Source organism: Nematolebias whitei, chromosome 9 (assembly GCF_014905685.2).
Source record: "Nematolebias whitei isolate Nwh7 chromosome 9, NemWhi1, whole genome shotgun sequence".
Classification (NCBI taxonomy): domain Eukaryota; kingdom Metazoa; phylum Chordata; class Actinopteri; order Cyprinodontiformes; family Rivulidae; genus Nematolebias; species Nematolebias whitei.
This window is the reverse complement of record NC_056506.1, coordinates 13,667,901-13,694,977: the sequence shown is the minus strand read 5'-3', so window position 1 is coordinate 13,694,977 and position 27,077 is coordinate 13,667,901. Positions and strand designations below refer to the sequence as shown.

The window sequence follows — 27,077 nt, the reverse complement described above, 5'->3', positions numbered from 1 at the left end:
AGCCTGGAGGGCTGCAGCAGACGGCGTGGGAGCCTGGAGGGCTGCAGCAGACGGCGTGGGAGCCTGGAGGGCTGCAGCAGACGGCGTGGGACCCTGGAGGGCTGCAGCAGACGGCGTGGGAGCCCGGAGATCTGCAGGCGGCGAGTCCGGCGTGAGGTCTGCGGGCGGCGAGTCCGGCATGAGGTCTGCGGGCGGCGAGTCCGGCGTGAGGTCTGCGGGCGGCGAGACCAGAAGAGCCGGAGCGGGTGGCGAGACCAGGAGAGCCGGAGCGGGCGGCGAGACCAGAAGAGCCGGAGCGGGAACCAGAGACAAAGCTGCAGCTGGAGAACCAGAGACCAGAGACGGAGCTGCAGCTGGTGAACCAGAGACCAGAGACGGAGCTGCAGCTGGAGAACCAGGAACCAGAGACGGAGCTGCAGCTGGAGAACCAGAGACCAGAGACGGAGCTGCAGCTGGAGAGCCAGGAACCAGAGACAGAGCTGCAGCTGGAGAACCAGAGACCAGAGACGGAGCTGCAGCTGGAGAACCAGGAACCAGAGACAGAGCTGCAGCTGGTGAACCAGAGACCTGAGATGGGGCTGCAGCTGGAGAATCAGAGACCAGAGACGGGGCTGCAGCAGCAGGTGATGGAGAAGCCATGAACCCCTCCCTTCGCGAAGCTCTCCCCTTCTTGCGCTGGGTTCGGGGAGGACCAGCAGTTTGCCCCCTTCTCTCCGATGATTGCTTGGCCCCACCAGGTGGAAAGCGAGGAGGAGGTGGGCAGCGGGGTGCAGCGGCGCGGTGAGGTGGAGAGGGACGGAGAGGCTGTGAGGACCCAGGTTTAATGGCCAGGCGGGTTCCCCAAAATGGATTCCTCCTCTCCTCCCTTTCTCTGACTTTCTGGGCAGTCTTCTCTGCCTCACGGACAAAAAACTCGAATAGAGAAATCATCCTCCCGCTGGGTTCAGTCGGTCCGGTCATTCTGTCACAATCCTCAGTGTTGGAACCCAATAGCAGAGAGGCGAGCGAGGCAGGAGTTTAAAAATAAAAATAATTTATTTTTTAATAACAAAACAAAAGGCTGTCGGTGCAGCAAAACTTACTTGGGCAGACAGGGTCAGAAACAAGGCAGAGCAGATAATCAGGTGGACAAGAAACAGACAAGACAGAAGAGGACTGAGATGTCTGTAAACGCAGAACAATGACCGGACAAGGAGTGAAGGAGAGAAAGGCTTTTTATAAGGCAGAGGGAGAGTGAATAATGAGAGCACCTGGGCAGGTGGCTGATGAGGGACAGGTGTGAGTGATAAAGACTGAGGAGTGGAGAGGCAGACTGAGGAGTGAGTGATAAAGACTGAGGAGTGGAGAGGCAGACTGAGGAGTGAGTGGAAAACAGGACCAGATGCACAGAAACAGAAAACACACAAAGAGCAGAGGCTTAGGCAGATGGGGGGGGGGCAGCGGGGGCCGCTGACCGTGACAGGAGTGGAGAGGCAGACTGAGGAGTGAATGATAAAGACTGAAGAGTGGAGAGGCAGACTGAGGAGTGAATGGAAAACAGGACCAGATACACAGAAACAGAAAACACACAAAGAGCAGAGGCTTAGGCAGATGGGGGGGCAGCGGGGGCCGCTGACCGTGACAAACTTACATTATTAAGTTGAAACAAGTGATTAAAATGTTAAATCAACTTTGACAACTTAAAGAACTACATTAAGATAACAAAAACAATTCAATTCAATTCAATTCAAAAATACTTTATTAATCCCAGAGGGAAATTATTTGTTGTTGTAACTCGTTATCCTCATTTCATTAAGAGATGTTATAGATGCTGATGGCTGTAGACAGGAAGGATCTCTTGTAAAGGTCCATCCCACAGTGGATCCTAAGAAACTGGCTGCAGATGTCGTCCGATCCATCCACCCAGACTCGGCTGGCCTCTCGGTTCCCCTCGGGCTGTAGGACCACCCAAACGCTGGGCAGAACTCCTCCCAGAGCGATAGCCGCTCCTCCCAGCAGTCTGCCGAGCTCCTCGTAGCTGCAGACAGCCAGCTGTAGGTGCCAAAAGGCGATCCTGTCCTTCCGCTGTCATGAGCCGTGTTTCCTTCTAGTTCCAGGATCTCAGTGGTCAGGCACTCGAACACAGCTGGCAAGTAGATGAGAATGCATCCACAGAACATTCTTTCAATTCATTTGAGATTTGGGGCTGTAGTTGAGATATTATTTGAGCTTTTGAGATGTTAATCAGCTGCTGTTGGTTGTAGAAAACTGCCTTGTTGCCATGGTTACGTATCATTGCAAATGTCCAAAACTAAAAAAGTTTCAGTAAAAATCCTTCCAGCTGCACAGCATCCAATACCAGAGGAAACAATCATCCAAAAAATTGTGATTTACATCCAGAAAAAGAGGAATTAAAGTTTCCAAAAGAAAATTCTCAAAATGAATGTAACAGAGCTGCTCCAACATGCAGCCACCTGGAGTGGCACAATTCTAGAACTATGTACTAGAACTAACAATGTAGTACAATCAACTTTTTGAACTTTAATTTCTGAGTTGAAACAACAATAAAGTGCCAGTTGAGTTAACTTGCATTTTTAAGGCAGCAGGTGAACTTTCATTTGCAAGTTTAACTGACTTGAAATGTCTTACAGTGTAGCAGCTGTGAAAACAGCTGGGCAGCATGATGGATTATCGGTCACTTCTGTTTCTCACTGCTAGAAGGTCCTGGGTTCAATCCCTGGTTGGGCCTCAAATCTTTCTGTGTGGAGTCAGAGGCATCAATTTATTATAATTGTTGAGTACAGAGTTTATTATTCAGTGCTGTTGAATGTATGCCACACTTTGACCGTGACTGAGACATCATGTGTTAGCTTGCTCAAAATGGTTTACATCACATTGACATTGTTGTGTTTTACTGCATGTAAATGTGTTTTGTAATTAGACATAATGCTTTTTAAATATTTTTTTTAATATATTTTTCTTATTAATAAAGCTTTAATCTCCACCACATGTTCAAACACTTAAAAATCAGACCAATTACTGAGGCATTCAGGAAATTCACCTTTTTATGACACTTTATAGACAAAACCAAATGTGAGTCAGAGTGATTAAGACTGGGTGGTAAAAGTTAACTGTGTCTGTGAAATGTTCATGCATGCACATGTTGGTATATAAGACTGTAAGCGACAGGGGCTGGGTGGAAACAAAAAGAGATAGTGTGTGTATTTGTGTGTGCATGAGTGCATAATTAAAACAAGTGATTAAAAATATATACAGATTATCCTTCTATCCCAGCTGGTCAGCGTTGGATTTGACCAACCTCACAATCAGAGAGAGGAAATCTCTTTGGAGCTTAATCCAAATTGGCACCCTTGATCATTTTTTGGACAGAAACCCATCCATCCATCCATACATACATACATCCATTCATCCATTCATCCATACATCCATCCATTCATCCATCCATACATCCATCCTCTTTTACCTTTGGGTCACGGGGGTCACTGGTGCCCATATCCAGCCATCAATGTACGAGAGGCAGGGGACACCCTGGACAGGCTCCAGTCCATCACAGGGACACATAGAGACAACCATTCACTCTCTCTCTCACTCACACCTAGGGACAATTCAGAGTTACCAATCAGTCTAACATGCATGTTTTTGGTCTGTGGGAGGAAACCAGGGTACCCGGAGAAAACACACGCAGCACGGAGAGAACATGGAAACTCCACGCATGCCCCTGACTGGGATTTGATCCAGCAACCTTCTCACTGAGAGGCAACAGCTCTACCAACTGAGCCACCGTGCCGCCCTCTGCAACCAATATCGGAATATTTTTTCCTGTACTTTGTCTACAAGAAGAAACATTTAATTATGACTGTATGGATACACAAATGTTATTGTATGCTTATGCAACAACTTTTGAGACTAATTTATCTTCATATTGGTGCCTTTGCTTGAGTGACAGACTGCACTCACTGGTTTTTCAACTCACATTATTTGCTTTCAGGTGACATTATTAGGAGCTGTCTGGATCCTGAGATTGTTTGCTTGATAATATATTCATAAAATACATTTTATTCCCTGCTTTTTACCCCCATAACTAGGCCTGTCACGATAACAAATTTTGCTGGGAGATAAAATGTCTCAGAAATTACTGCAATAAAACGATAATATTGTTTGAAATTTGACAATAATTAGCAATTATTGTCGAATTTAAGAAGAAATGTTGGATAATTTGTTTTGAGTGTAGTACCTTTTTGACCACTGGATGGCAGTATAAGACCGTTTGAACTGAAGGATGGATAGTGAGGGAGTGAGAAGCGTGTCTCTTAAAGAAAAATGGGAGGGAGGCCCCTTGATGTGACTTGGGCTGTTTCTCCTTCCTGTTTTTCGGTTCTCAAAATGGCGGACGCTTGGTGTGGCTTGAGCTATTTAGCATAGCATTTTTCACACAAAGCTTTTCATAAAAAATCAGTAAACAAGTTCTCAGCTCCTTGTTGCAGAGAAAAACTACTTTTTAGACAAAAGCACAGGTTTCAATCGTGAATGTTGTAGTTTTGACAAGATGGAGTTTTTTTCCCCGAGGTCGGCCTGTTAGCTTAGCTCGTAACTTAGCTTCTCAGCTTAGCTGCTTTTAATGATCCAAAAACGCGACTTTGGGCGATTAAATGGATTTTAAAGAGAAAGGGAGGGGTCATTGAAGAGCACCTGAGTTGAGCCTTTTCAGTGTCTTCAGTAGAAAGAGAGAGACACGAAGAAATGATAAAGTCGATAAATGAAATTGAGGTTGATAATTTTAATTTGTCATGCGATTAATTGATTTATTGTTTATTGCGACAGGCCTACCCATAACATCAGTAAAGTGTTTAGTTTTTTTTTTTTTTTTTATCAATAAAACAAAATGCAACGTGATTCATAGTAAGGGAAACCCACAAATATGAAAAAAAAACTTTTATTAAAATTTAATAAAACAATCAAACAAAACTGTTCTCTTCATGCAATACAAACATCCAACACAAGATTTACTAAACAAAAACACTGGATTTGTAGAACATTTTCTAGAAGTCCAGAGGTTTTTTATTTTTTATTTTTAATCTTTTTGTTGGATTTACCTTATCCTGGATGGCAGAATCTACAAGGAAAGTCCTTCATATAAAAATGGAATATTTAGATAATCTGATCACACCCTGGCCATCAAGAGTCACTAAGGTAGCCTTTTCATATAAATACATTACAAAAAGTAGGTAAAAATCAGTTTTACACACAACTCTGTCTTAAAGCTCTTCACAGACAGTGACAACATTGTACTTGCCATGTACTCATGCTCCTCCATATCACAACAAATGAAATGGTCTGCAGAGATTCAGAGACGTGCGCGTAAACAATTAGTCAGGCACATAAATCAGGGATCATCAGCGTACAGCCATTCTCAAATTGAACAAACGGTTGTTTCATTTAACAAACATGTAATATGATTTATTTATTAGAACTGTTTAACATTTTAGATTCTTATGAAAGTACAAGACAATTGTTTACTCTTAAATATGTATATAAAACTTTCTCCTTAAATAAATTTGATCGGCTTAAGGTGCATAGAAAACAATACATCTGTTGTTCATATACAAATTAAATAATAAAATATTCAATTAGATATATAAAATATGTATTGATCATTATTTCATTAACATAAATTATTTAGATTGTTTCAGTTTGTCTTTAAAACCTGATATTTTCAGAAAAATAATAGCTTTGGTAAAAATAGTTTTTTAAAAGAAATATACTAGAAAATATTTGTTGACTCCTAAAGTTAACTAGCTATACAGTATGTAGTTTGCAAGCAAAAATAAATTAATTTAGAACATTTGTGTATTTAGGAATGCATAATTCTATAAAAATAGAAAATTTAAAATGAAAGAACTTGATCTAATTCAAAATGTGCAGATTTGTCTCCAGGTTTGAAAATTATGTAAACATAAATTATTATATGTCATCAGCCAAATATGCTCGGAAAAAAAATACAACTTAAAATTTTTAAACATAAGCTTGCTCTGTTATTTTGGGATTCATTCATCTTTCTGTCACAGACTGGTTTTAAATAAATTACATGTGAAAAGTATTTGTCTTTTGAATGAAAGTTTGGCATCAGTAATAACTTGCTAATTAGGCTAATTTCATGAGAGTAGCTGAAAAATAATGATTCAAAGTTGCTAAAATTGAATAGGGTGATCAAAAACAAAAATAAAATATGTTTTTATTTCTCTGACATAATTTTTTTTATTATAAAAGGAATTTAAATAACATCCTAACACTTGCATCAGTGTGTTCAACAGTAAAAATACTCTGATTATTACAAAAACATATTGTGCATCAATAATATTAAATAAACTGTTTTTGTAATGTTTTAAATTTGCTTGTAGCTTAGAAAAAAAATGCTGCAAACATCAAAATACATTTTCAATCAAATTGTAGTTATTGAAAAGTGTCTTAGTTTACTCAGTTGTTGTTTTTTTTACTGACATGTCAATTTTTTAGGTGTTTTGGTTAAGTTTAGAATAGATTCTCGTTACTGTTTTTATACAACAAAATCATAAGTTTATTAAACTAAGGGCAGCTGTAAAACAATATTTGGTAGTCTGTTAGCCGTTTCCTGTCTCTGACAGCTCTGTTTGGTCTAAACCTGGACAAAAACTGCAGAATGTTTCTAAGTATATATTTATATATTTATAATATATTTATGAATATTTATTATGAACGTCACAGCTCAGTAGTTTGGTTGATATAATGATGTTTGGAAGTTTGTTGTTGCATTTTCCTGTGAAAATGACATCAGCTTTTTCTCAAATCAAACAAGATGCAAATTAGACTAAATTAAAAATACATGTTTGGCTCTGTGCATGAGACAGACTGTAAATGAGACAGATTGTATACGAGAAAGATCCTAAATGAGACAGATCCTAAATGAGACCAGTTGTAAATGAGACAAATTGTATATAAACAAATTGCATAATGGGACAGATCATAAATAAGACATCGTAAATGAAACAGATTGCAAATGAGACTGATACGTATGTACGAAATAGGTCATATATGAGACAGATCGTTATTGAGACAGATTGTAACCAAGACAGATTGTAAATAAGACAGAGCATTTATGAAACAGACTAAATGAGACAGATTGTAAATGAGACATAAATCGTAAATTTGACAGTTTGGCAGATTGCACATGAGACAGATTGTAAATGGAATAGAATGTAAATAAGACAGATTTTAAATTAGACAAATTGTTACTAAGACTGATTACAAATTATAAATAAGAGATTATAAATGCAACATCATATTTGAGACAGATTATGTATTAGGCGAATTGTATTTAGTTAGTTTATGAGAGAGATTGTAAAGGAAACAAATTATAAAAGAGAAATATCCTGATGCATGCTCAATAATCCAGGTAGAAAAATCTAAAAAAGTTCAGTCTGGTCCTCTGGAAAAAAAAAAAAAAAAAAGCAAAGCAAATAAATCTAGAAACGTTTCGTCTCTCATCCAAGAGACTTCCTCAGTCGGAGGTGCTGTTTTCTGATTTAAGAGACTGAGCTGAAAACAACACCTCAGACTGAGGAAGTCTCTTGGATGAGAGACGAAACGTTTCTAGATTTTTTTGCTTTTTTTTTTTTTTTTTTTTGAATGTCCGGAGGACCAGATTGAACTTTTTTGGATATAAAAGAGAAAGATCAAACTTACGTAAATGAGAGATTGTAAAAGAGACAGACTGTGCATGAGACATAGATTATAAAGCACATTTTGTGGCCTTAGCAAGAGTTAAAGGTGCATTTTTATCAATTCTAATTATTCACCCCATATTGAGGGAAATTATTCTGTTTTGTACAGGACTTGAGGTTAATTCAGAGATGAAGTGATCTACCGTATTTTTCAGACTATAAGGTGCACTTAACATCCTTTAATTTTCTCAAAAATCGAGAAACAAACTCGTTTTTTTTCTCTTAATGCGCCTTATAATCCGGTGCGCCTTATGTATGAAAAATACAGTAGTTTTTTAAACATTCAAATGACAATCTAAACCTTTAATTAAGGTCTAAGATTTATAAAAAAAAAAATAAGAAGAACCATTCATTCATGAAAGTGTTTGCCTCTCATCATGGGCTGATTTATTTTAACTGTTCACAGTCAGAAATGACCGATATAACCCTTTATAGGAGTGAGATATGCAATGATGTGTAGGATCAACGGTATAACAACTATAGGCTATTCATCGTGTTACACTGAGTCTAAAATATCAAGTGACCAAACAATATCTGAGGCTTGGTGGGGCTGAAAAAACAAGCAAAATCTTCCCTAACAAGGACACTGTGACCCGTATGAAAAGATAGATAAGCTGCAAAGTTGTTGTAATACTGATCTCAATGGGTCAAAACATGTAGCTGTTTCAATACAATCTTTTTAAAGAGCTGACCTTAATCCTAAACAAATGTAATAAAATAACCCAACATAATCAGATCACTTGAGGAAAACCAGTAACATCCCAGAGCTCAAGCTCTCAAACTGACTGATTTTTAGTTACCAGAAAACCAGATTCCGGTGCCTACTTACTGTTTATGTTGGATAATTTTGGCTCATACATGTAAATTATGTTCATTGTTGGTTTATATAGTTTTTTTGCTCTTTATTTATGTCATAACCATGCTGTTTATGCTAATCAGTATGCAAAAGTACAGACATTTCAAATTGGCAGATAATCATAAAATAACGATGAAAGTGGAAAAAAATAAATTGCCTCAAGAAATTAGTATTGAATGTTCTGATGGTCTGAGGACAAGTTTAATCTTACAACCTCCTCTTGCTCTCTTCAAGACTATGACTACATAACATAAAGACGTTATGCACTGTGTATCTACAAATCGTTATTCTACTGAGACAGAGGTTGCTACCTAAATATATTGCATGTTTACTTTGCACTTTATAAAATAATAAAAAAATGGTTTGACTACAACTTATTTTCATCAGTACTCTCTAATATCTGTAAACAAAACAGATGAAAATAATTTGATCATTCTGAAACGCTTCAAAGGAAAGTCTCCTCGTAGTTTTCACTCGGCTCCTGGGATTCAGAGCCTCTGGACGTTGATCTGCCAGGATCAGGAGGGCTCAGAGAGGTTTCCCAGGTCGCTGCGTCATAAAACGGTGACAAGGACAACAATGTGTCCTCTGCAATCTGTTCATTCTCAACCCCGACAAGCCCATAGTGCTGTATCATGGAGGCGATCAGCCCCTCAGTCTCCGGAGCGTTCTCCACATCAATTTCAACTTCGTAGTTTATTTGTCTGTAAAGGTAGGATGCCTGCTTCATTTGCCGGCACACCAGATGCCTCCTGTAACACCTCTGAATAATAATCGCAGCTACTTCCTCCATTTTGTGACGCAGGGTGGACGTGATGGGCTCGTGGGAAATTTTGGAGGGGTTAGTCGTCATAAACTTCTCCTCCATTTGCTGTTTGAGGGTGTCCATATCACCCGACTCTCCCAGCACGCGCTTTGTGAAGGCAAACAAAATGTCCAGGCAGTGGATCCTGTCCCCACTGACCATAGGAAGGTCCATGGAAATCAGATGGATCTTATTGGGTTTTGCAATACGCAGTGGCTCAGACAGAGCATCTGCAAATCTTTCCAGCTTGGAAAACTCTATGAACTGTGTGGCCTCAGAGTCAAACTTCTCCCAAACCTCATAAAACATCTCAAAGTCATCCTCGCTCAGCGGTTCTGTGCTCTCCTCTGTGGCAACACTGAAGTTTTCCAGAATGATAGCTATGTACATGTTCACCACAATGAGGAAGGAGATGATAATGTAGCTGACAAAGAAAGCTATGCCCACCGACGGGTTGCCACAGTTTCCTCGAGTATTAGTGCCAGTATTGATGAAGTTAACATCACACTCCTCGGGGGAGTTGGACATTATGGGGCTCAGGAGATTGTCCCAGCCTGCTGAGGTGCTTATCTGAAAAAGGCAGATTATACTGTTCCCAAAGGTCTCAAAGTTAAACATGTCATCAATTCCTTCTAGCTTTTTCACATAGGCAAAGTTTGCCATGCCAAAGATAGCATAGATGAACATGACGAGAAAAAGCAGGAGGCCAATGTTGAACAGTGCCGGCATTGACATCATTAAGGCAAACAGTAAAGTCCGTATTCCTTTGGCTGCACGTATAAGTCGAAGTACACGTCCGATCCTTGCCAGTCTGATGACTCGAAACAGGGTTGGAGAAACAAAATATTTCTCAATTATGTCAGCAAGAACAATCCCTGAAAAAAAAGCCAGAAGAAAACATATTAATCACTCTAGATTTATTGTTCGTCTTTACAATGAATCAATAGTTAACATCTCTACAGGTTCTTCTCAAAAAATTAGCATATTGTGATAAAGGTCATTATTTTCCATAATGTAATGATAAAAATGAAACTTTCATATATTTCAGATTCATTGCACACCAACTGAAATATGTCAGGTCTTTAATTGTTTTAGTACTGATGATTATGGCATACAGCTCATGAAAACCCAAAATGCCTGTCCCAAAAAATTAGCATATCATGAAAAGTTTCTCTAAACAAGCTATTAACCTAACCATCTGAATCAACAACGTAACTCTAAACACCTGCAAAAGATTCCTGAGGCTTTTAAAAACTCCCAGCCTTGTTCATTACTCAAAACCACAAACATGGGTAAGACTGCCGACCTGACTGCTGTCCAGAAGGCCATCACTGACACCCTCAAGCAAGAGGGTAAGACACAGAAAGAAATTGCTGAACGAATAGGCTGTTCCCAGAGTGCTGTATCAAGGCACCTCAGTGGGAAGTCTGTGGGAAGGGAAAAGTGTGGCAGAAAACGCTGCACAACGAGAAGAGGTGACCGGACCCTGAGGAGGATTGTGGAGAAGGGCCGATTCCAGACCTTGGGGGACCTGCGGAAGCAGTGGACTGAGTCTGGAGTAGAAACATCCAGAGCCACCATGCACAGGCGTGTGCAGGAAATGGGCTACAGGTGCCGCATTGACCTGAACCCCATAGAGAACCTGTGGGATATTGTGAAGAGAAAGTTGAGAGACGCAAGACCCAACACTCTGGATGAGCTTAAGGCCGCTATCGAAGCATCCTGGGCCTCCATAACACCTCAGCAGTGGCACAGGCTGATTGCCTCCATGCCACGCCGCATTGAAGCAGTCATTCATGCAAAAGGATTCCCGACCAAGTATTGAGTGCATAACTGAACATGATTATTTGAAGGTTGGCGTTTTTTGTATTAAAAACACTTGTCTTTCATTGGTGGGATGAAATATGCTAATTTTTTGGGACAGGCATTTTGGGTTTTCATGAGCTGTATGCCATAATCATCAGTATTAAAACAATTAAAGACCTGAAATATTTCAGTTGGTGTGCAATGAATCTGAAATATATGAAAGTTTCATTTTTATCATTACATTATGGAAAATAATGACCTTTATCACAATATGCTCATTTTTTGAGAAGGACCTGTATAATAAATGTTCATAATGTTCAATAATGGGTATAAGAGCCAGGCAGGCAAAGCAAACATGGAACGCCATAACCAAGTGGCTGGAATAATATATGGGAACATCTGTGCTGAGTATGGACTGCAGAATGTACTTTATATGTTGTCTGTCTAAAACAGGTCTCTTTTGTAAATGAGTCTTTGTGACTCAGTGAGACTAACTTGTAGAAATAAAGGTTGAATGAATGGATGTACCACAGCCAAGGTGGGAGACTCCACTAAGGGTGGAAGAGAATAGAAGGGCTAAGATACTGTGGGACTACCAGATCCAGACAGACAAACAGGTGATGGCTAACCAACTGGACATTGTGGTGGTCAGCAAGCAAGAGAAGCTGTGGCGGTTCTGGGGTGGGGCCAACAAGGGCCAGTGCCCCTGTAACACGGAGCCTGGCCCTACCTGTGGCCCGCCCTCCGAGCAAGAAGCGGAACCAATTCTCATGGCACAACATTCTAGTCGGACCTTTTAGTGCATTGCACCACTGCGAACGGCAGATATCCGTTTAAAAAGAAGAGCGGGAAGTAAGTTACCGACCGTCATCCACGATTACCACTACGAACAATACAAGGTAACAATTCTTGTCAAGAAATGATGTTGGCTATGAATTATAATAGCAGCCTATCAGACCAGGCGTTTATGTTGCATGCTTCTAGCTAACGCTAGTTAACGTACCACAACACACAACCAAGCTAACTTATGTTAAAAAATATTCATAGTTGCTGAAGTGTTGTATTTTCCTCTCCATGCATGTTTGCCTATAGTTCAAAATGAAGAGAAAGAAGGACATTACATCTTATTTCTGCACAAGAAAGACAAATAACAGTGAGGCAGACATTGAGACAGAGACAGATGATGGAGGTGTTGAGAGAGCTGAAGAAAAGCAAGTTGAGAGCCCCACAGAGCCAGAGGACTTGGAAGACACTGGTTTTCAACGAGAGGGCACAGGGACAGAAAGAGAGACAGGTGAAGATCCTGAAATTGAGACAGCTGAGACTGAGATACAAGCAGCATGTGAGACACAGACAGAGAATATTTGTGTATCCACAAGCACTGGACCATCAGGTTTGTGATGTATGTGTGTGTGTGCGTGTGTGTGTGCGCGCTTTGCAGTTTATATGCAGTGTCCATGCAGATTATATGTTAATTTACATTTTTTCTGTTTGGCTTTCTCCACAGACATCAGCAAATGTAAAGAAGATCCAGCGATGCAGCCAGACCTAAAGTTGTTTCCAAGAACCTTGATGGGGGACAGAAGGAGGAGCTTCAAAGCAGCTTGGTATCACATTCATCCCTGGCTTGAATATTCACAACACTTGGACTCTGCGTATTGTTACGCTTGCAGACATTTTAGCCCTCCCAACAGCCCAGACACTGTGTTTGATTCCCCAGTTGGTTTTAAAAACTGGAAGAATGCATCTTACAAAGAGGCGGGGTTTGCATTGCATGCGAGGTCTGAGCGCCATAAACAAGCCATGGTTACATGGAGGGACTATCAGAAAGCTGCAGCAGCTAATGCAACACTGGTCAATGTCTTAAACAAGGAGCACAACAGACAGGTTAAAGAAAATCGTGAATATATAAAAACAATAGGGGAAGTGCTTTTACTTACTGCCACTCAAAATTTAGCTCAAAGAGGGCATAATGAGTCTGCAGACTCAGACAATAAAGGGAACTTCAAGGCAATTTTGGAAACAATTGCTAACCACGACAAAGCTATTAAAAAACGGTTGACTTCCATTCATAATGCAAAGTATACAAGCAAAATCATTCAGAATGAGGTTCTGGATTGTTTAGCAGACATGGTTCGAACTGAAATTACAGAAGAAGTGAAAAACAGTGAGGTTTTCAGCATCATAGCAGACGAAACAAAAGATGTAAAGAAAAAGGAACAGATCTCTCTTGTACTAAGGTACTACTACAATGGAGCTATCCAGGAAAGTTTTCTACATTTTGAGTCTGCAGAGAAGCTTGATGCAGCAGGGCTTAGTGAGAAAATAATCCACATACTGGAAAAACATTGTCTGGAGTACAAAACAAATCTTGTAGGCCAAGCTTATGATGGTGCCTCTGTTATGAGCGGTAAGCATTCTGGGGTACATGTGAGGATCAAAGAGGATGCAAAATACGCTTTTTACATCCATTGCACTGCCCACTGTCTAAATCTAGTTTTAGTAGATACAGTCAAAGCTGTCCCAGAGGTAGAGGAGTTTTTCTACTTACTAGAAAAACTGTATGTGTTCACATCTGGATCAGCTGTCCATCCTAAATGGCTAGCTATACAAAGAGAGATGTACGAAGGTGCACCAAGAGAGCTCCAGCGTTTAAGTGACACTCGTTGAGCATGTCGATTTATAGCTCTGCGTAACATCATGGATAGACTGCCTGCCCTTAAGCGACTACTGCAAGAAATTGCCCGAGAACATAATGGTGAAAGATCTGTTCAGGCAAGAGGTCTGCTGGCACAGATAAATCTTGAATTTATAGTGCATCTTGTTACACTCCGTAAAGTGTTTGGAGAAACAAAACTTCTGTCTGATATGCTACAGTCTTCAACACTTGACATTTCAAAAGCTGTGGATTTAGTTGAAGCTTTAGTTCAGACATTGAGAGATTTCAGGCAGGAGTCATTTTTTGATCATGTGTGGGATGAAGTGTTGAATATTTTTGGGCAGTGTGATTCAACACCACCAGCTGCAAAACGCCAAAAAACACTAAGCTCTAAACTCAGCGAGCACTGTGTACTGACCACTGTTGGGCAGAGAGAGTCAGAACAAGATAAAGACAGGTTTCGTACAAACTTTTTCTACCCTGTCATTGATCTAATGCTCAGTGAGCTTGAAAGACGATTTTCTAGGAGAAACTGTGATATGATGAACAGCATCTATGCTCTAAATCCCCAAAAAGATGCATTCCTGAAAGAGACTGCTCTGTTTTCATTTGCTCAGTTATATGATTCAAGTATTGATGACCTGGGGCATGAACTACATCAGTTCAGAAGGATTTTAGACAGAAAAATTCAGACTGGGATGCAGAGACCCACTAGTACAGTAGAGCTAGTACAGTTCATCGAGCCATATAAAGAAGTGTTTTTAGAGCTCTACAGACTCTGTAAAATAGCAGTTGCGATCCCAGTGAGTACTGCATCTTGTGAACGGAGTTTTTCTACCTTAAAGCTTGTGAAAACATACCTCAGATCCACCATGAACGATGAGAGACTAAGCAATCTGGGTGTACTGAGCATTGAGTCGAGGAGGGCAAAGGCATTGAATCTTGACTCATTTGTTGATCGGTTTGCCAGAAATCATCAAAATCGCAGAATACAGTTGCTGTGATAGTAGGGCAGCCAATGTTGTTATATAATTTTGGACTGAGAAACTGAACCAAGACTTCACTTAACAGTTATTTTCATTATCATTTTATTTGCTTATTAATATATTTTCTTCAGTCAATACAAATACTGTCTGGAAAATGTTTTATATTTTTCTCATTTGATTTTTTTTAACCATTTTCTTTGGTTGCAATGGTTAATCACTGCTTTAAAAAAACAAAAAAGTCAAGTAAGATTTCGAATCTGTCTTTTTCTCTGAGATGAACGTGCCCCTCTGACAAAACCTCTGGCCCCAGCTAGGCCCCACCAGTACAACTGGTCTAGAACCGCCACTGAAGAGAAGAAGGCAGTGGTGGTAGATGTAGCAATCCCAAGTGACTGTAACATCAGGAAGAAAGAAGAACTGGAGAAATATCAAGAGCTAAAAGAGGAACTGGATGAGTGGCTCCAACAGATCCCAGGAATAACCTCAGAGATCTCTGTCCAGAAGAGCCCAGTCCTAGGAACAACTAAGATGCTGAACAGAACCCTCAGAACCCAGGTCTCTGGTAGAGGACCTGAGTTTGAAGTGAATGTATAAGTTGAGTGAATGTATGGCGGTGGCCATCTTTGATTTTGATTTGTCAACCCAATTTTTGATGGTGACCTTTTTCTACACAGATCTAGCTACAGTACACACAGAAATGGATGTTGGCATGTTGCTTATTTTCCAAGTTATCCAGCCCTCAAGATTTATGTATATAAATATTTCATGGCTCCGGGAGTGGATGAGATTCACCCTGATTTCCTTAAGACTCTGGATGTAGTGGGGCTGTCTTGGCTGACACGCCTTTGCAATGTTGCGTGGACATCGGGGGCAGTGCCACTGGACTGGCAGACTGGGGTGGTGGTTCCCCTCTTCAAAAAGGGAGACTGGAGGGTGTGCTCCAATTATAGGGGCATCACTCTTCTTAGCCTCCCTGGTAAGGTCTATTCAGGGGTACTGGAGAAGCAAGTCTGATAGTTGGTTGAACCTCAAATCCAGGAGGAACAATATGGGTTCTGTCCTGGCCGTGGAACACTGGATCAGCTCTTTACCCTCACTAGGGTCCTTGAGGGGTCATGGGAGTTTGCCCATCCAGTCTACATGTGTTTTGTGGACTTGGAGAAGGCATTCAACCATGTTCCTCGGGGTACACTGTGTGGGGTGCTCCGTAAGTATGGGATTGGAGGCCCGTTGTTACGGGCTGTTCAGTCCCTATACAAACAGAGCAAGAGTTTGGTTCACATTGCCGGCAGTAAGTCAGACCCCTTCAGGGTGGAAGTTGGACTCCGCCAGGGCTGCCCATTGTCACAATTCTGTTCATAACTTTTATGGACAGAATTTCTCGGTGCAGCCAGCTGGCGGAGGGTTTCCGGTTCGGTGGCCTCGGGATTCCATCTCTGCTCTTTGCAGATGATGTGGTCCTGTTGGCATCATCGTGCCATGATCTCTAGCTCTCACTGGAGTGGTTTGCAGCCGAGTGTAAAGTGGCTGGGATAAGAATCAGCACCTCCAAATTTGAGGCCATGGTCCTCAACCGGAAAAGGGTGGATTTCTCTCTTCAGGTCAAAGGTGAGGTTCTGCCTCAAGTGGAGGAGTTCAAGTATCTCGGGGTTTTGTTCACGAGTGAGGGAAGAATGGAGCGTGAGATTGACAGACGGATTGGTGCAGTATCTGCAGTATTGCGGACTCTGTACCGGTCCATTGTGGTGAAGAGAGAACTGAGCTGTGAGGCAAAACGTTGGTTACGTACTGTAACCCCAGATTCTATGAATATAGGCGTAGCCCTTTAAGGCTGTCGCTGATGGTTTATCCCGTTATGCGCAGCATAAGCACTGAAAAAAATTAGTCCACGCCCACCTGCTGTGTGGGCCCCACCCGGTCCGTATAAATTACGTTAAGAGCGGGAATTCGGCTCCCATTTTTTCTTCAGCGAGCTAATATAGCACTGTCAGAAGAACAAAGAAGATAAATTGTGTAAATGACCAACCTTTGCGGAAGATGCTTGGCCCGGCAGTCGACCTCCGGTCGTCCGGTGAGTTCTCCTCCCCGAGGAGAAGATGACAGCAGTCTTATTCCAAGGTAAGCGTCGGGGAACATTTCCCAGTGACAGGTCATTACACGCTGGACAACGCCATCTTGTGTTTTTCCTCTTATCGCCGACCCTCGGGGCGAACCGGATGGTTCCTCCGGGGCAAGGTGTGCTCAGCTGCAGCCCCCGCTGCTCATTCCCTCCCGAGGAGCGTAGTGTAGGTGGAGGGGGGCTGAGTGAATGCTCACCCCATCCCACCTCGTTTCGCATCGGCGATCACACCGCTCCCGGCCGACAGCGCCCTCAGGGGTTGCCCGGCGGAACCCGGGAGGAGGCTGACATGAAGGGACCCCTTTTTTCTACGTCCCTCGCCTTTTCCCGCCAGTTCGGATGATCGGCGGAAAGGTTATTTTTCACTGACGTGTTTTTCCAGGCAGCCGCAGTTAGCAACAACGTGCGCTGCTAGCATATAGCATGTCCAAGGGACTGAAGGCCGCAGACCTGCCTTGGAGACAAAGAACTCCTTCTGTAAGGCAACTGACGCTATTCCTCGGTTCCCTCCCCTGGAGCCAAGCCTCGCGGAAGCTTCCGGAGCGAAGCTGTCCAGGTCGGAGCAGCGTCCCGTCCCTCCGGAGGAACCAGACGGCGACCAAAGCTCTCCAATCGAGCCCACCGACGTGTTTTCAGGCAACCGCAGTTAGCAACAACATGCGCTGCTAGCATTTAGCATGTCGAAAAGGCTGGAGACCTCAGACCTGCCGGAGGAGACAAAGAGCTCCCTGTGTAATCGGCAGACGCCATCCTCAACATGTGCGCCGCTCCCTCGGTTTGCCTGTCGAGGATTGTAGCATGGATGACGGTAATCCAACGTTCCATCTGGCTCCGTCACTCTCCATTGCTGCCGGAAAAGCTGCACAAGACCGGATGGAGGGCCCCATCTCATCGGACGCGCTGTTCGGAAGCAGCTTGACGTCCATGCTGACGAATTCGAAGCAGTCGGAGGAGACGTCGGAAGCTGTACGCCATCTCATCAAGCCGCGCGGCTCATTCCGTCCTCCAGCCCGCTGGAGAGATCGTCGAAAGCAGAGGCAGAAACATCGACGCTCCACGGCAGCAGCAGCTTCGTCTCGCCCAGCTCCACCACCAGCCCCGCCCGCCAGAGACCACCCCTCCTCAGTCCGGCAGCCTGCACTTCAGCGTTTTCCCCAGAGATCGCCTGCAGACGGCGCTCGGAGCAAACAAACCGCAGGGCTCACGGGGGAGAAGTTTTAAGAAATGACGGTCTGCGGAGGATGTGTGTATAAATGACACAGGAATTGAATAAATTATTTTTCAAAGATCAAAATGCCTGTTTTTAGCCAGTCTGTAAGCTCGGATGAGCTCACAGCCGCTACACACACATCCTCCACTCATAAGAGCCGGTGTCCTTAAATAAAGGTTTTTTAAATCCACCGCCGCTCCTTCACATGCCCAGACGCTCACGTGACACCACGGTAAGCGAAATAACTTGTTGTCAATCAGACCCGCACGATCACCTCCCAACGGTGTTAACGCGCTCCCGAGCGAGACAAGCAGCCTCCATCCAAACGGCACTGTGTCGATGATGCACGCACAGCTGCCCGGCGCTCACCGGCCCACATCGGGATAAATGTGGGACCGCAGGCCGGGTCCGGTGGAGGTCCCTGCTCTCAGCGAAAACAACACACGCCTCTCCTGAATGAACGCGAGTGGCCGTCATCCACCGCGTCTCAGCGATCAGCAGCTCACGGCGGCATAAGCGTGAGACAGCTGAATGAATCCAATGACGGGCCCCGCCCTCAGCGAGAGCGGCGCGCGTCCCTCCAGAGGAAACGTGCGCTCCCGCGAGGCTCACAACCTTCACTTCGACAGCACGGCGTTGATGACGTCACGCCCTCCACCTCTCAACGTTCGCACAGCGACGTTAAACGTGCAGCCTCACGACGTCATCAGCTGGCACACGCCTCGCCTCAGCACACACCGCCCCGCCCGGACATGAAGGTTGGTCCGCGATCCAGTCACAGCGCACGGGCGCGCGCAGAACAGCCCTTTCGAGAAAGCCTCACCTTGGGTCACGCGGAAAACATTTCCGCGACGCATGACGGCGGTCGAGGCGGAGGTTTGGATGACATCCGTTCAAAACACGGCACATCATTTAAACGCACGTCCACTCCACGAACGTCACGCAGAGTGGTTAAAAACATGCTCACCGGACAGATGGATGGACAGAGTGTTATGCAAGGGTTACACGCTGCAGTTTGCAACCCGACCCCCTCCGTTCGGAGGAGTTATAGAGACGGTCCTGTCATCACCAGACCAAGTCTCAGCCTTAAATGCAGAAGTCCAAGAGCTTCTGATAAAAGGTGTAATCTCAAGAGTTCCCAACGAGGAGGAAAACACAGGGTTTTACTCACGCTACTTCCTGGTCCCCAAAAGGACCGGAGGGATGAGACCGATCCTGGATCTGTCAGCCTTCAACAAAGCGATCATGAACAGATCTTTTCACATGTTGATGAACAGACAGCTGTTGGACAACATCCAGGAAAACGACTGGTTTGTCTCCATCGTTTTAAAAGATGCCTATTTTCACACACCAATCATCCCAAAACACAGAAAATTTCTGCGTTTCGCCTTTCAAGGGATGAAGTACCAGTACAACAGGTTGCCTTTTTTGGGTACTCCCTCGCGCCTCGTACGTTCTCAAAGTGTGTGGAGACAGCCCTGCATCCACTGCACAAGCAGGGATGAGAGTTTTGTTTTACCTGGACGACCTGCTGCCCCTGTCTCACTCCAGACAGGAAGCATTGATACAGGCTCGGGTGTTAGCATCACACCTGCTAAATCTGGGCTTCGCCATAACTGGAAGAAGAGCTCGATTTTCCCGGCCCAGATAATTGTTATCTGGGAGTGGAATTAAACTCAATTACCATGACGGCTCGTTTATCACAAACAAGAATCGACACTCTAAAAACCAATTACGCCACGTAAGACCTGGCAAAGTGGTAACAGCTGTCTCCGTCATGAAGCTGTTGGGAATGACGTCATCAGCTCACACAGTGGTCCCGCTGGGTTTGTTACACATGAGACGCCTCCAGAGGTGGTTTACGCGTCTGCGTGTGGATCCAGTAAAACAAAAGAGACGGATGATCACTGTCCCTCCCTCCATGGGAGCAGACCTCCGACACTGGGGAAACACCCTGGCTCTGTCAGAGGGAGTCCCCGTCAGCAGACCCACGTCACGTGTCAGTCTTCACGGACGCGTCTCTGTCAGGTTGGGGGGGGGGAACATGCCTATCTCAAGCAGTAGGGGCGCTGTGGCCCCACCGCACATCAGCCCACATCAATGTTTTGGAGTGTCGCACAGTGCTGAATGTGATTCAACATTTTGCTCCCGTGCTACAGAATCAACACGTGTTGATTCACACAGACAACATGGTGACTGCTGCGTACATAAACCGCCAGGGGGGTGTGCGTTCAGCCCAGATGTTACACATTGCGCGGAAGCTACTGAGTTGGGTTCATCAAACCTGCTTTTATTAGAGCGGTTTACATATCCGATGTTCTGAACAGAGGGGCTGATGTGACGTCCAAGGGCGGCCCACGTTATGTGGACCGGATCCTCCATCCGGATCTGATGTTTTTCAGACACAGCAGAAGTTGGCAAGCAGCTGTGGACCTGTTTGCGACGCGAGAAGAACACGCAATGTCAACTACGGTTTTTTCCCTGAGCCCGCGAGACGATCCATCGCTGGGGGGGACGCATTTGCTCACAGTCGGTGGCCCAAAACGCTTTTTACGCGTTTCTTTTCCCTCACCTCCTCTGTTTTTTACGGTCCATGAACCGAGTTCAGGAGGAGGGATTGACAGCTCTCCTGGTGGCTTCCGGCGTGTGAACGCACTATGGTTCCCAGGCCTGCAACGTCTGTTGTGGGGTCGCCGTGGAACTGTCGTGGAGGAAGGATGCTCTCCTTCAGGCAGGAGGAGCGACCAAGAGTTACCCAGAAATAGGTCAACACCGGTGGGTTTGACCGCTGAGCGGTCCCACTTAGAGGATGGGTCTCCCTCAGGAGATAGTGTGCACAATTCAAGATTCACGTGCTGCATCTACCACAGTTCTGTACACATCAAGGGTACGGCTTTTCAGCGCTGGTGTACAGAGAAGGTTTAGAGACCACTTCATGCCTTTTAGGCAGCGTGTTGTTTTTCTACAACACCTGATGGATAGGGAGTTGGCTTTCAGTACGCTTTAACGTACGTTGCAACCATCTCTTCCTGCCACAAAGGGTTTGGAGACAGAACAGCTTTTAATCACCCGCTGATGAAGCGGTTTCTAAAGGTGTACAGAGATGTAGGCCTGTTTCATGCCCACTTGTTCCACAGTGGGATTTAACGCTGGTCCTGCGAGCCCTGATCAAAGCTTCAACTGAGCCTCTGGATCAGTTTTCATTTAAATTCTTGTCTCTTTAAACAGCCCTGCTGCTGGCTTTAACACCCGCTAAGAGGGTAAGTAATTATCTGCCCTCTCTGTTGTTTCGTCATGCCTTAGAATTAGGCTGACGGGCAGCTCAGCTGTTTTAAGACCAACCCAGCTTTTATGCCTAAAACATCACGAGCTCTTTTAAATCAAGAGTGATGTCGTTGGAGGGGTCTTTTCCCCCCCACAGATCAGAAGGGGAAGCATCTGTTCATCTTCTCTGCCCGGTGCAGGCGTTGACGTGTTACGTAACGCGCACAGCTGCAATGCGTTCAAATTCAACAATTGTTTGTGCATTATAGAGATGCTTCTGCAGGTCGCCGTTATCCATCCAGCGCTTGTCACACTGGCTGTGTGAGGCCTTTTTCTGAAGCCTACAGAGCATCAGATTTAGGGCCTCCTGTCAACCTCTAAGCACACTCGACCAGGGGTATCGCATCTTCGACTGCTCTGCATAATGGTATGTCAATGCAGGACATTTGCACTGCGGCTGCATGGTCAACACCCTGCTCATTTATTCGCTTTTACCTACGTGATGTAACGGCTCGTTCCATGACACATTCTGTCCTTAGTGCCCTAACAGAATGAATATTGTTGTTCTCATGGAACTCTGTTTAAGCTCACTTCTGTCTGCATGCATTACAGTGTGAGATGTTGTTTTCAGTCACAGTCGTGTCTGTGATTTTGGTTCTATTGTCACTAATCAGTTCATGATTATTGTTAACAATCAGTTCATTTGATTATTGATCAATTCATGGACATTAATCTGTTTATACTGTTCAGCCATGAACCAGTTGGTTCATGCCCCCCCCCCCCCTCTTTTCAACTTCTTCTTCCCGTTGAAAGTTTTTCCGGGGTATTCATGTTTGTCAGAACGCATAGTTACACAACATGCGTCTGTGCATGGCACATAATTACGCGATGCGTAGTTTATGCACACGGGGAGCTGAGTGACAAGACGCTTTTTGGGCAAGCTTCCGCTTCTTACTGTGTTCGAATGGACCCAGTGAGGCGAGGACCACATCCGCTTCGCCCTTAAACCATCAGCGACAGCCTTAAAGGGCGAAGCCTATATGAAATAGAACGTGGGTTACGTACTGTAACCCCAGATTCTATGAATATAGGCGTAGCCCTTTAAGCGTCGGGCCTCACTGGCTCCTAAATGGCTGAAGAAAAAAGCTATTTTGGGAGCCGAATTCCCGCTCTTAACGTAATTTATACGGACCGGGTGGGGCCCACACAGCAGGTGGGCGTGGACTAATTTTTTTCAGTGCTTATGCTGCGCATAACGGGATAAACCATCAGCGACAGCCTTAAAGGGCGAAGCCTATATGAAATAGAACTCTTTGTTTACTGGTTGCTCTACGTTCCTACTCTAACCTATGGTTAGAACATCTGGTAAGAATGCCCCCTGGGCGCCTCCATAGAGAGGTGCTTCGGGCATGTCCAACAGGGAGGAGACCCCGGGGAAGACCCAGAACACGCTGGAGAGACTATGTCTCTCGGTTGGCCTGGGAACGCCTTGGAATCCTCCCGGAAGAGCTGGAAGAGGTGGCTGTGGAAAGAGATGTCTGGGCCTCCCTGCTCAAGCTGCTGCCCCTGTGACCCAACTTCGGAATAAGCGGAAGATAATGGATGAATGGATGGATGGATGGATATTTTTCAAGTCATCATGCTCACAAGATGCACAAACAGATGGGCAGATGGAGGGTACTTCCATTCTCCCCTCTTTGCTCTGTGACGAGGGACAACAAAGCAAGAACTGATTTTTATTTGCTGTGAGCTGATTCTTACCCACTATAGACAGAATGATCACCACAAAGTCAAAAATGTTCCAAGCGATGGTGAAGAAATAACATCGGAGGGCGAAGATCTTGATCAGGCATTCGGTGGTGAAGATGACGATGAAAACCAGGTTGATCATGTTGAGGATGAATTCCATTCGCTCCGACTGCTCATCTGTTTCCACCATCATGGTCACCATGTTGACGATGATGAGCATCATGATCATGATGTCGAAGGCTTGCTTGGACACCAGATCAAAGAAGAAGGCTTGGAGAACATTCTATGATACAAATACACATGATGTTACAGAAGTATTTTTGGAAAATCAAACCAGATTGGTTGAAAACAGCATTTGTGTTAATGATAATTAACAAAAATCAACAAGTGAGCCATTCTAAACACACTGTATACATAAATATGAACCATTTCACAAAGTGTCATTATCTGAAAAATATATTTGTGATTTGTTTTACTTTACCGCAGGCCTTGGTATTGGCTTTTGAGGTTTCTTGGTTCCCAGCTTTTTCATGGCGTTATAATACTTTTTCTGTTCTTCAGTCATAAAAATATCCTGTCCACCTAATTATAAAAACAAAGAAATTACCACACATTAATCACACAAATTTTCACATTTTTGAAATACAAACAGAGGACTGATAAACTGTTTTCCAGCTATAAATTAATTTAACAAGTAATGCTTATGAGAGTTTGTAAACATGATATGATCCAGAGCTGATCTGTGTCCTGTAAATACTTATCTTTCTTTTCTGCTGGTTAAAATTGTCGATGATAACACCAATGAAGAGATTCAGGGTAAAGAAGGAGCCAAAGATGATGAAGACAACAAAGTAGAGGTACATGTAGAGGTTTATCTCTCGGCTGGGTTGTTCCTCCACCTGGGAACAAGTTTTCATTAGTTTGTTAGTTGTTACAAAACATTCTTGTTGTGGAACCAAGATTAACCATACTCACTCCTCTTGAATCAACTGCTGCGTTCATTATTTCCATCCATCCTTTGAATGTTGCCTAAAAAAACAGGAGAGAACCTCACAGCTTGTTGTTGTCAGCACAGTTCATCAACAACACGACAACCCTCATGATGTGAATGCTCACTGGTCAGCATGTGTTTAAAGTGATAAAGCTCCTAAGACTCCAGACTTAAAGGGCGATTTTGCCTTTTTATAACTTAATGTTCAAACAGATGATGTTTAAAAGTACAAAAGATATTAAAACTGCATGTTTTTAGTCAGCCAGTTTGACAAATTAAAACCTTAACATTATTCTTTTGTGGTAATCTGCTAGGATTATTAGTGTTTGTACAGACAGATGATGATGATATTTGGTGTGTGTTTGGGGGGGTGGGGGGTTGACAAGGTTGGGGGAAGGGCCTACAGGACCACTTAGCCCTGGAGCCTACCAGCAGGATTATATAACACCTCTGTCACTGACAAATTTGTAGTTATTGAATAAAGGTAGTTTTCCTTCCTGTTTACTTTCCTTCCTTCCTTCCTTCCTTCCTGTTTTCTTTCATTCTTTCCTGTTTTCCTTCCTGCCTTCCTTCTTGTATTCCTTCCTTCTTTTGTTTTCCTTCCTGCCTTCCTTCTTGTATTCCTTCCTTCTTTTGTTTTCCTTCCTTCCTTCTTTCCTTCCTTCCTGTTTTTTCTTTCCTTCCTTCCTGTTTTCCTTCCTTCCTTCCTGTTTTCCTGTTTTATTTCCTTTCGTCCTGTTTTCCTTCATTCCTGTTATTCTATTTTCTTTCCTTCCTTCGTTCTGTTAAGATATTTTTGGACTGGTCCTATGGTTTTGATCTGCTCATAGACGGGATTATAATGAAATTATAACCCGGTTCTGACTGGGTTAAACTGGGCCAGCCACTCTAAAGAGAGTCTCCCTGGGATTCAATATCAGTTAAGAAATAGCTTAATCTGCTTGCTACATCACGTAGGAGGCTTTTGAAGCACCGTCTCATATTTCCTAACACGTCAGTCCACATAAGATCTACTGAGATCACACTTAGTCACGCCCCCTCATACACTGATAGGTTGAGCTCTCCTTCTGCGAAGGTGGAGTCTAGGACCCTATAAATGAGTAATGACACGAGATATCGGGGCTCTTCTTCCGGGTCTGTGAACGTCACAGATCGGAGAATCCAACGCTGTAAAATGTAATATTTTCCTGCCTTTTCTAATATAATTGATAAAACTTAATTGACGTTTCCTTGATTTATTGATTAGTATAGTTGCCACTTCTGAGGGAGGTTCGAGCCGGGGGTAAAGACGTGGGCTGGAGGGGGTTTCCGGATCCGGTGGTCCGCAGCCAGCTCCCGTCTTGAACAGTTCCGTTCTGTTTTCCTATTTTCTTTTCTTCCTTCATTCTTGTTTTCCTTCCTTCCTTCTTTCCTTCCTTCCTTCCTTCCTTTCTTCCCTCCTTTTTTTTTGTAGCACAAAGTAGCGCACAGTGACTGATCCTGACAAGTGGTAAGAGCAATTTTATCCACCACCAGGTGCAGTGTTGGAGTCAGGGTGGGTGAGTGGGTGGGGTGGGGGTGGGTGGGGGTCGGGGTGGCCACTGGTGGCCACTGGTGGCCACTGGTGGCTTTTGATTAATATGTGACCACCCAGGGGCCATCCAAATCATTTGAAGGAAACTATACTTTTAAGCAATATAAAAACTAGAAAACAGTTTCATCAAATGATCAGGGCGGCTAGTTTATGTATGGTAGCGGCCATCTTGGATTTTGACTTGGCAACTGAATTTTTGATAGAGACCTTTCTTATTCCGAAATGCAGCCATACACCAAAATGGAAGTTGTAATCTCACTTATTTTTATGTTAACATGCACATAACATGGACAGACGGATGGACATGGGGCATTTTAAATTCCCCTTTTTCGTTCCACGATGGGGGACAAAAAGAGCCAGGGCGTTGGGGAACACTAGATTATGAAATTCAGCCAATAATGATAATGATAATTATAATAATAATTTAATAATAATAAGTTTTCTCTAGTAAGAAAGCGTGTCTGTGAACAAACTCTTTTCCTGACAGCTACAGTTCTTTTAATGAACACTTCCATCTGAAAGAAAAAAAGTGAACTTTTCAGGTGACAGTAACTTACCACCTGCAGGAGGGAAAGGTAGCCAAGTCCAACATTGTCAAAGTTGACCTTGACCTTTGTCCAGAAAAACTGAGTGTCATTCATGGCGAGACAGTCAGACTTGTTGTTGACCACAGAGATGCTGTGGATGAAGCCTGTTTTGTTCACACATTTCCCAAACTTGCCGGCGAACAGGTTGACTCCCATGATGCTGAAGATGAGCCAGAAGATGAGACACACGAGCAGCACATTCATGATGGAAGGGATGGCTCCAATGAGCGCATTCACAACCACCTGAGGAGACACAAATGAGGAACGTGTCCTGCACAGTTTGTCTCTGACTCACTCAGACAACTGAGATGAGCTGAATATTTCATAATGTTTGTAAAGAAATCAGCCATCCATCCATTATCTTTACCCACTTCTTGCTTTCATTTCTACATTTTTACAATTTCTCACCCTCATGCCTTCAAATCTGGATAGAGCTCTGAGTGGTCTCAAAGCCCGGAGGGTCCTCAGGGACTTGATGGCAGAGAAGTCTGAATATCCAAGGGAACTTGCTACCAGACTTATCAGGGACACCTGAACAGAATACAGGATGTTTATGAAAACAGCATACAGAGCAAAATCATCACAAATAAATACACAAGAATAACAAAAACAATTATTTTGAAAACAGTTTTAAGAGGTTTTATAAACCATGTTGGACATTGCAGTTACAAACACATCCAATCAATCTGATAAGGTATAGTTATATACTTTGTAT

At 43.6% G+C, this 27,077-nt stretch overlaps 1 protein-coding gene across 1 annotated transcript in view; it reads right to left on the bottom strand.

The window, feature by feature from the left end:
• Nucleotides 1–9,058: 9,058 nt before the first annotated feature.
• The window catches only part of LOC119414954 (sodium channel protein type 4 subunit alpha B-like), a 326,309-nt gene continuing 308,290 nt past the window's right edge, over nt 9,059–27,077 (bottom strand). Inside the window, exons 20-26 of the mRNA XM_037682070.1 lie at nt 26,771–26,893; nt 26,333–26,605; nt 24,187–24,240; nt 23,969–24,110; nt 23,693–23,793; nt 23,224–23,494; nt 9,059–10,293 (exon numbers count right to left, since the gene is read on the bottom strand). Of these exons, the coding sequence (XP_037537998.1) occupies nt 9,059–10,293; nt 23,224–23,494; nt 23,693–23,793; nt 23,969–24,110; nt 24,187–24,240; nt 26,333–26,605; nt 26,771–26,893 (2,199 nt within the window). The remainder of the gene's footprint in view (nt 10,294–23,223; nt 23,495–23,692; nt 23,794–23,968; nt 24,111–24,186; nt 24,241–26,332; nt 26,606–26,770; nt 26,894–27,077) is intronic.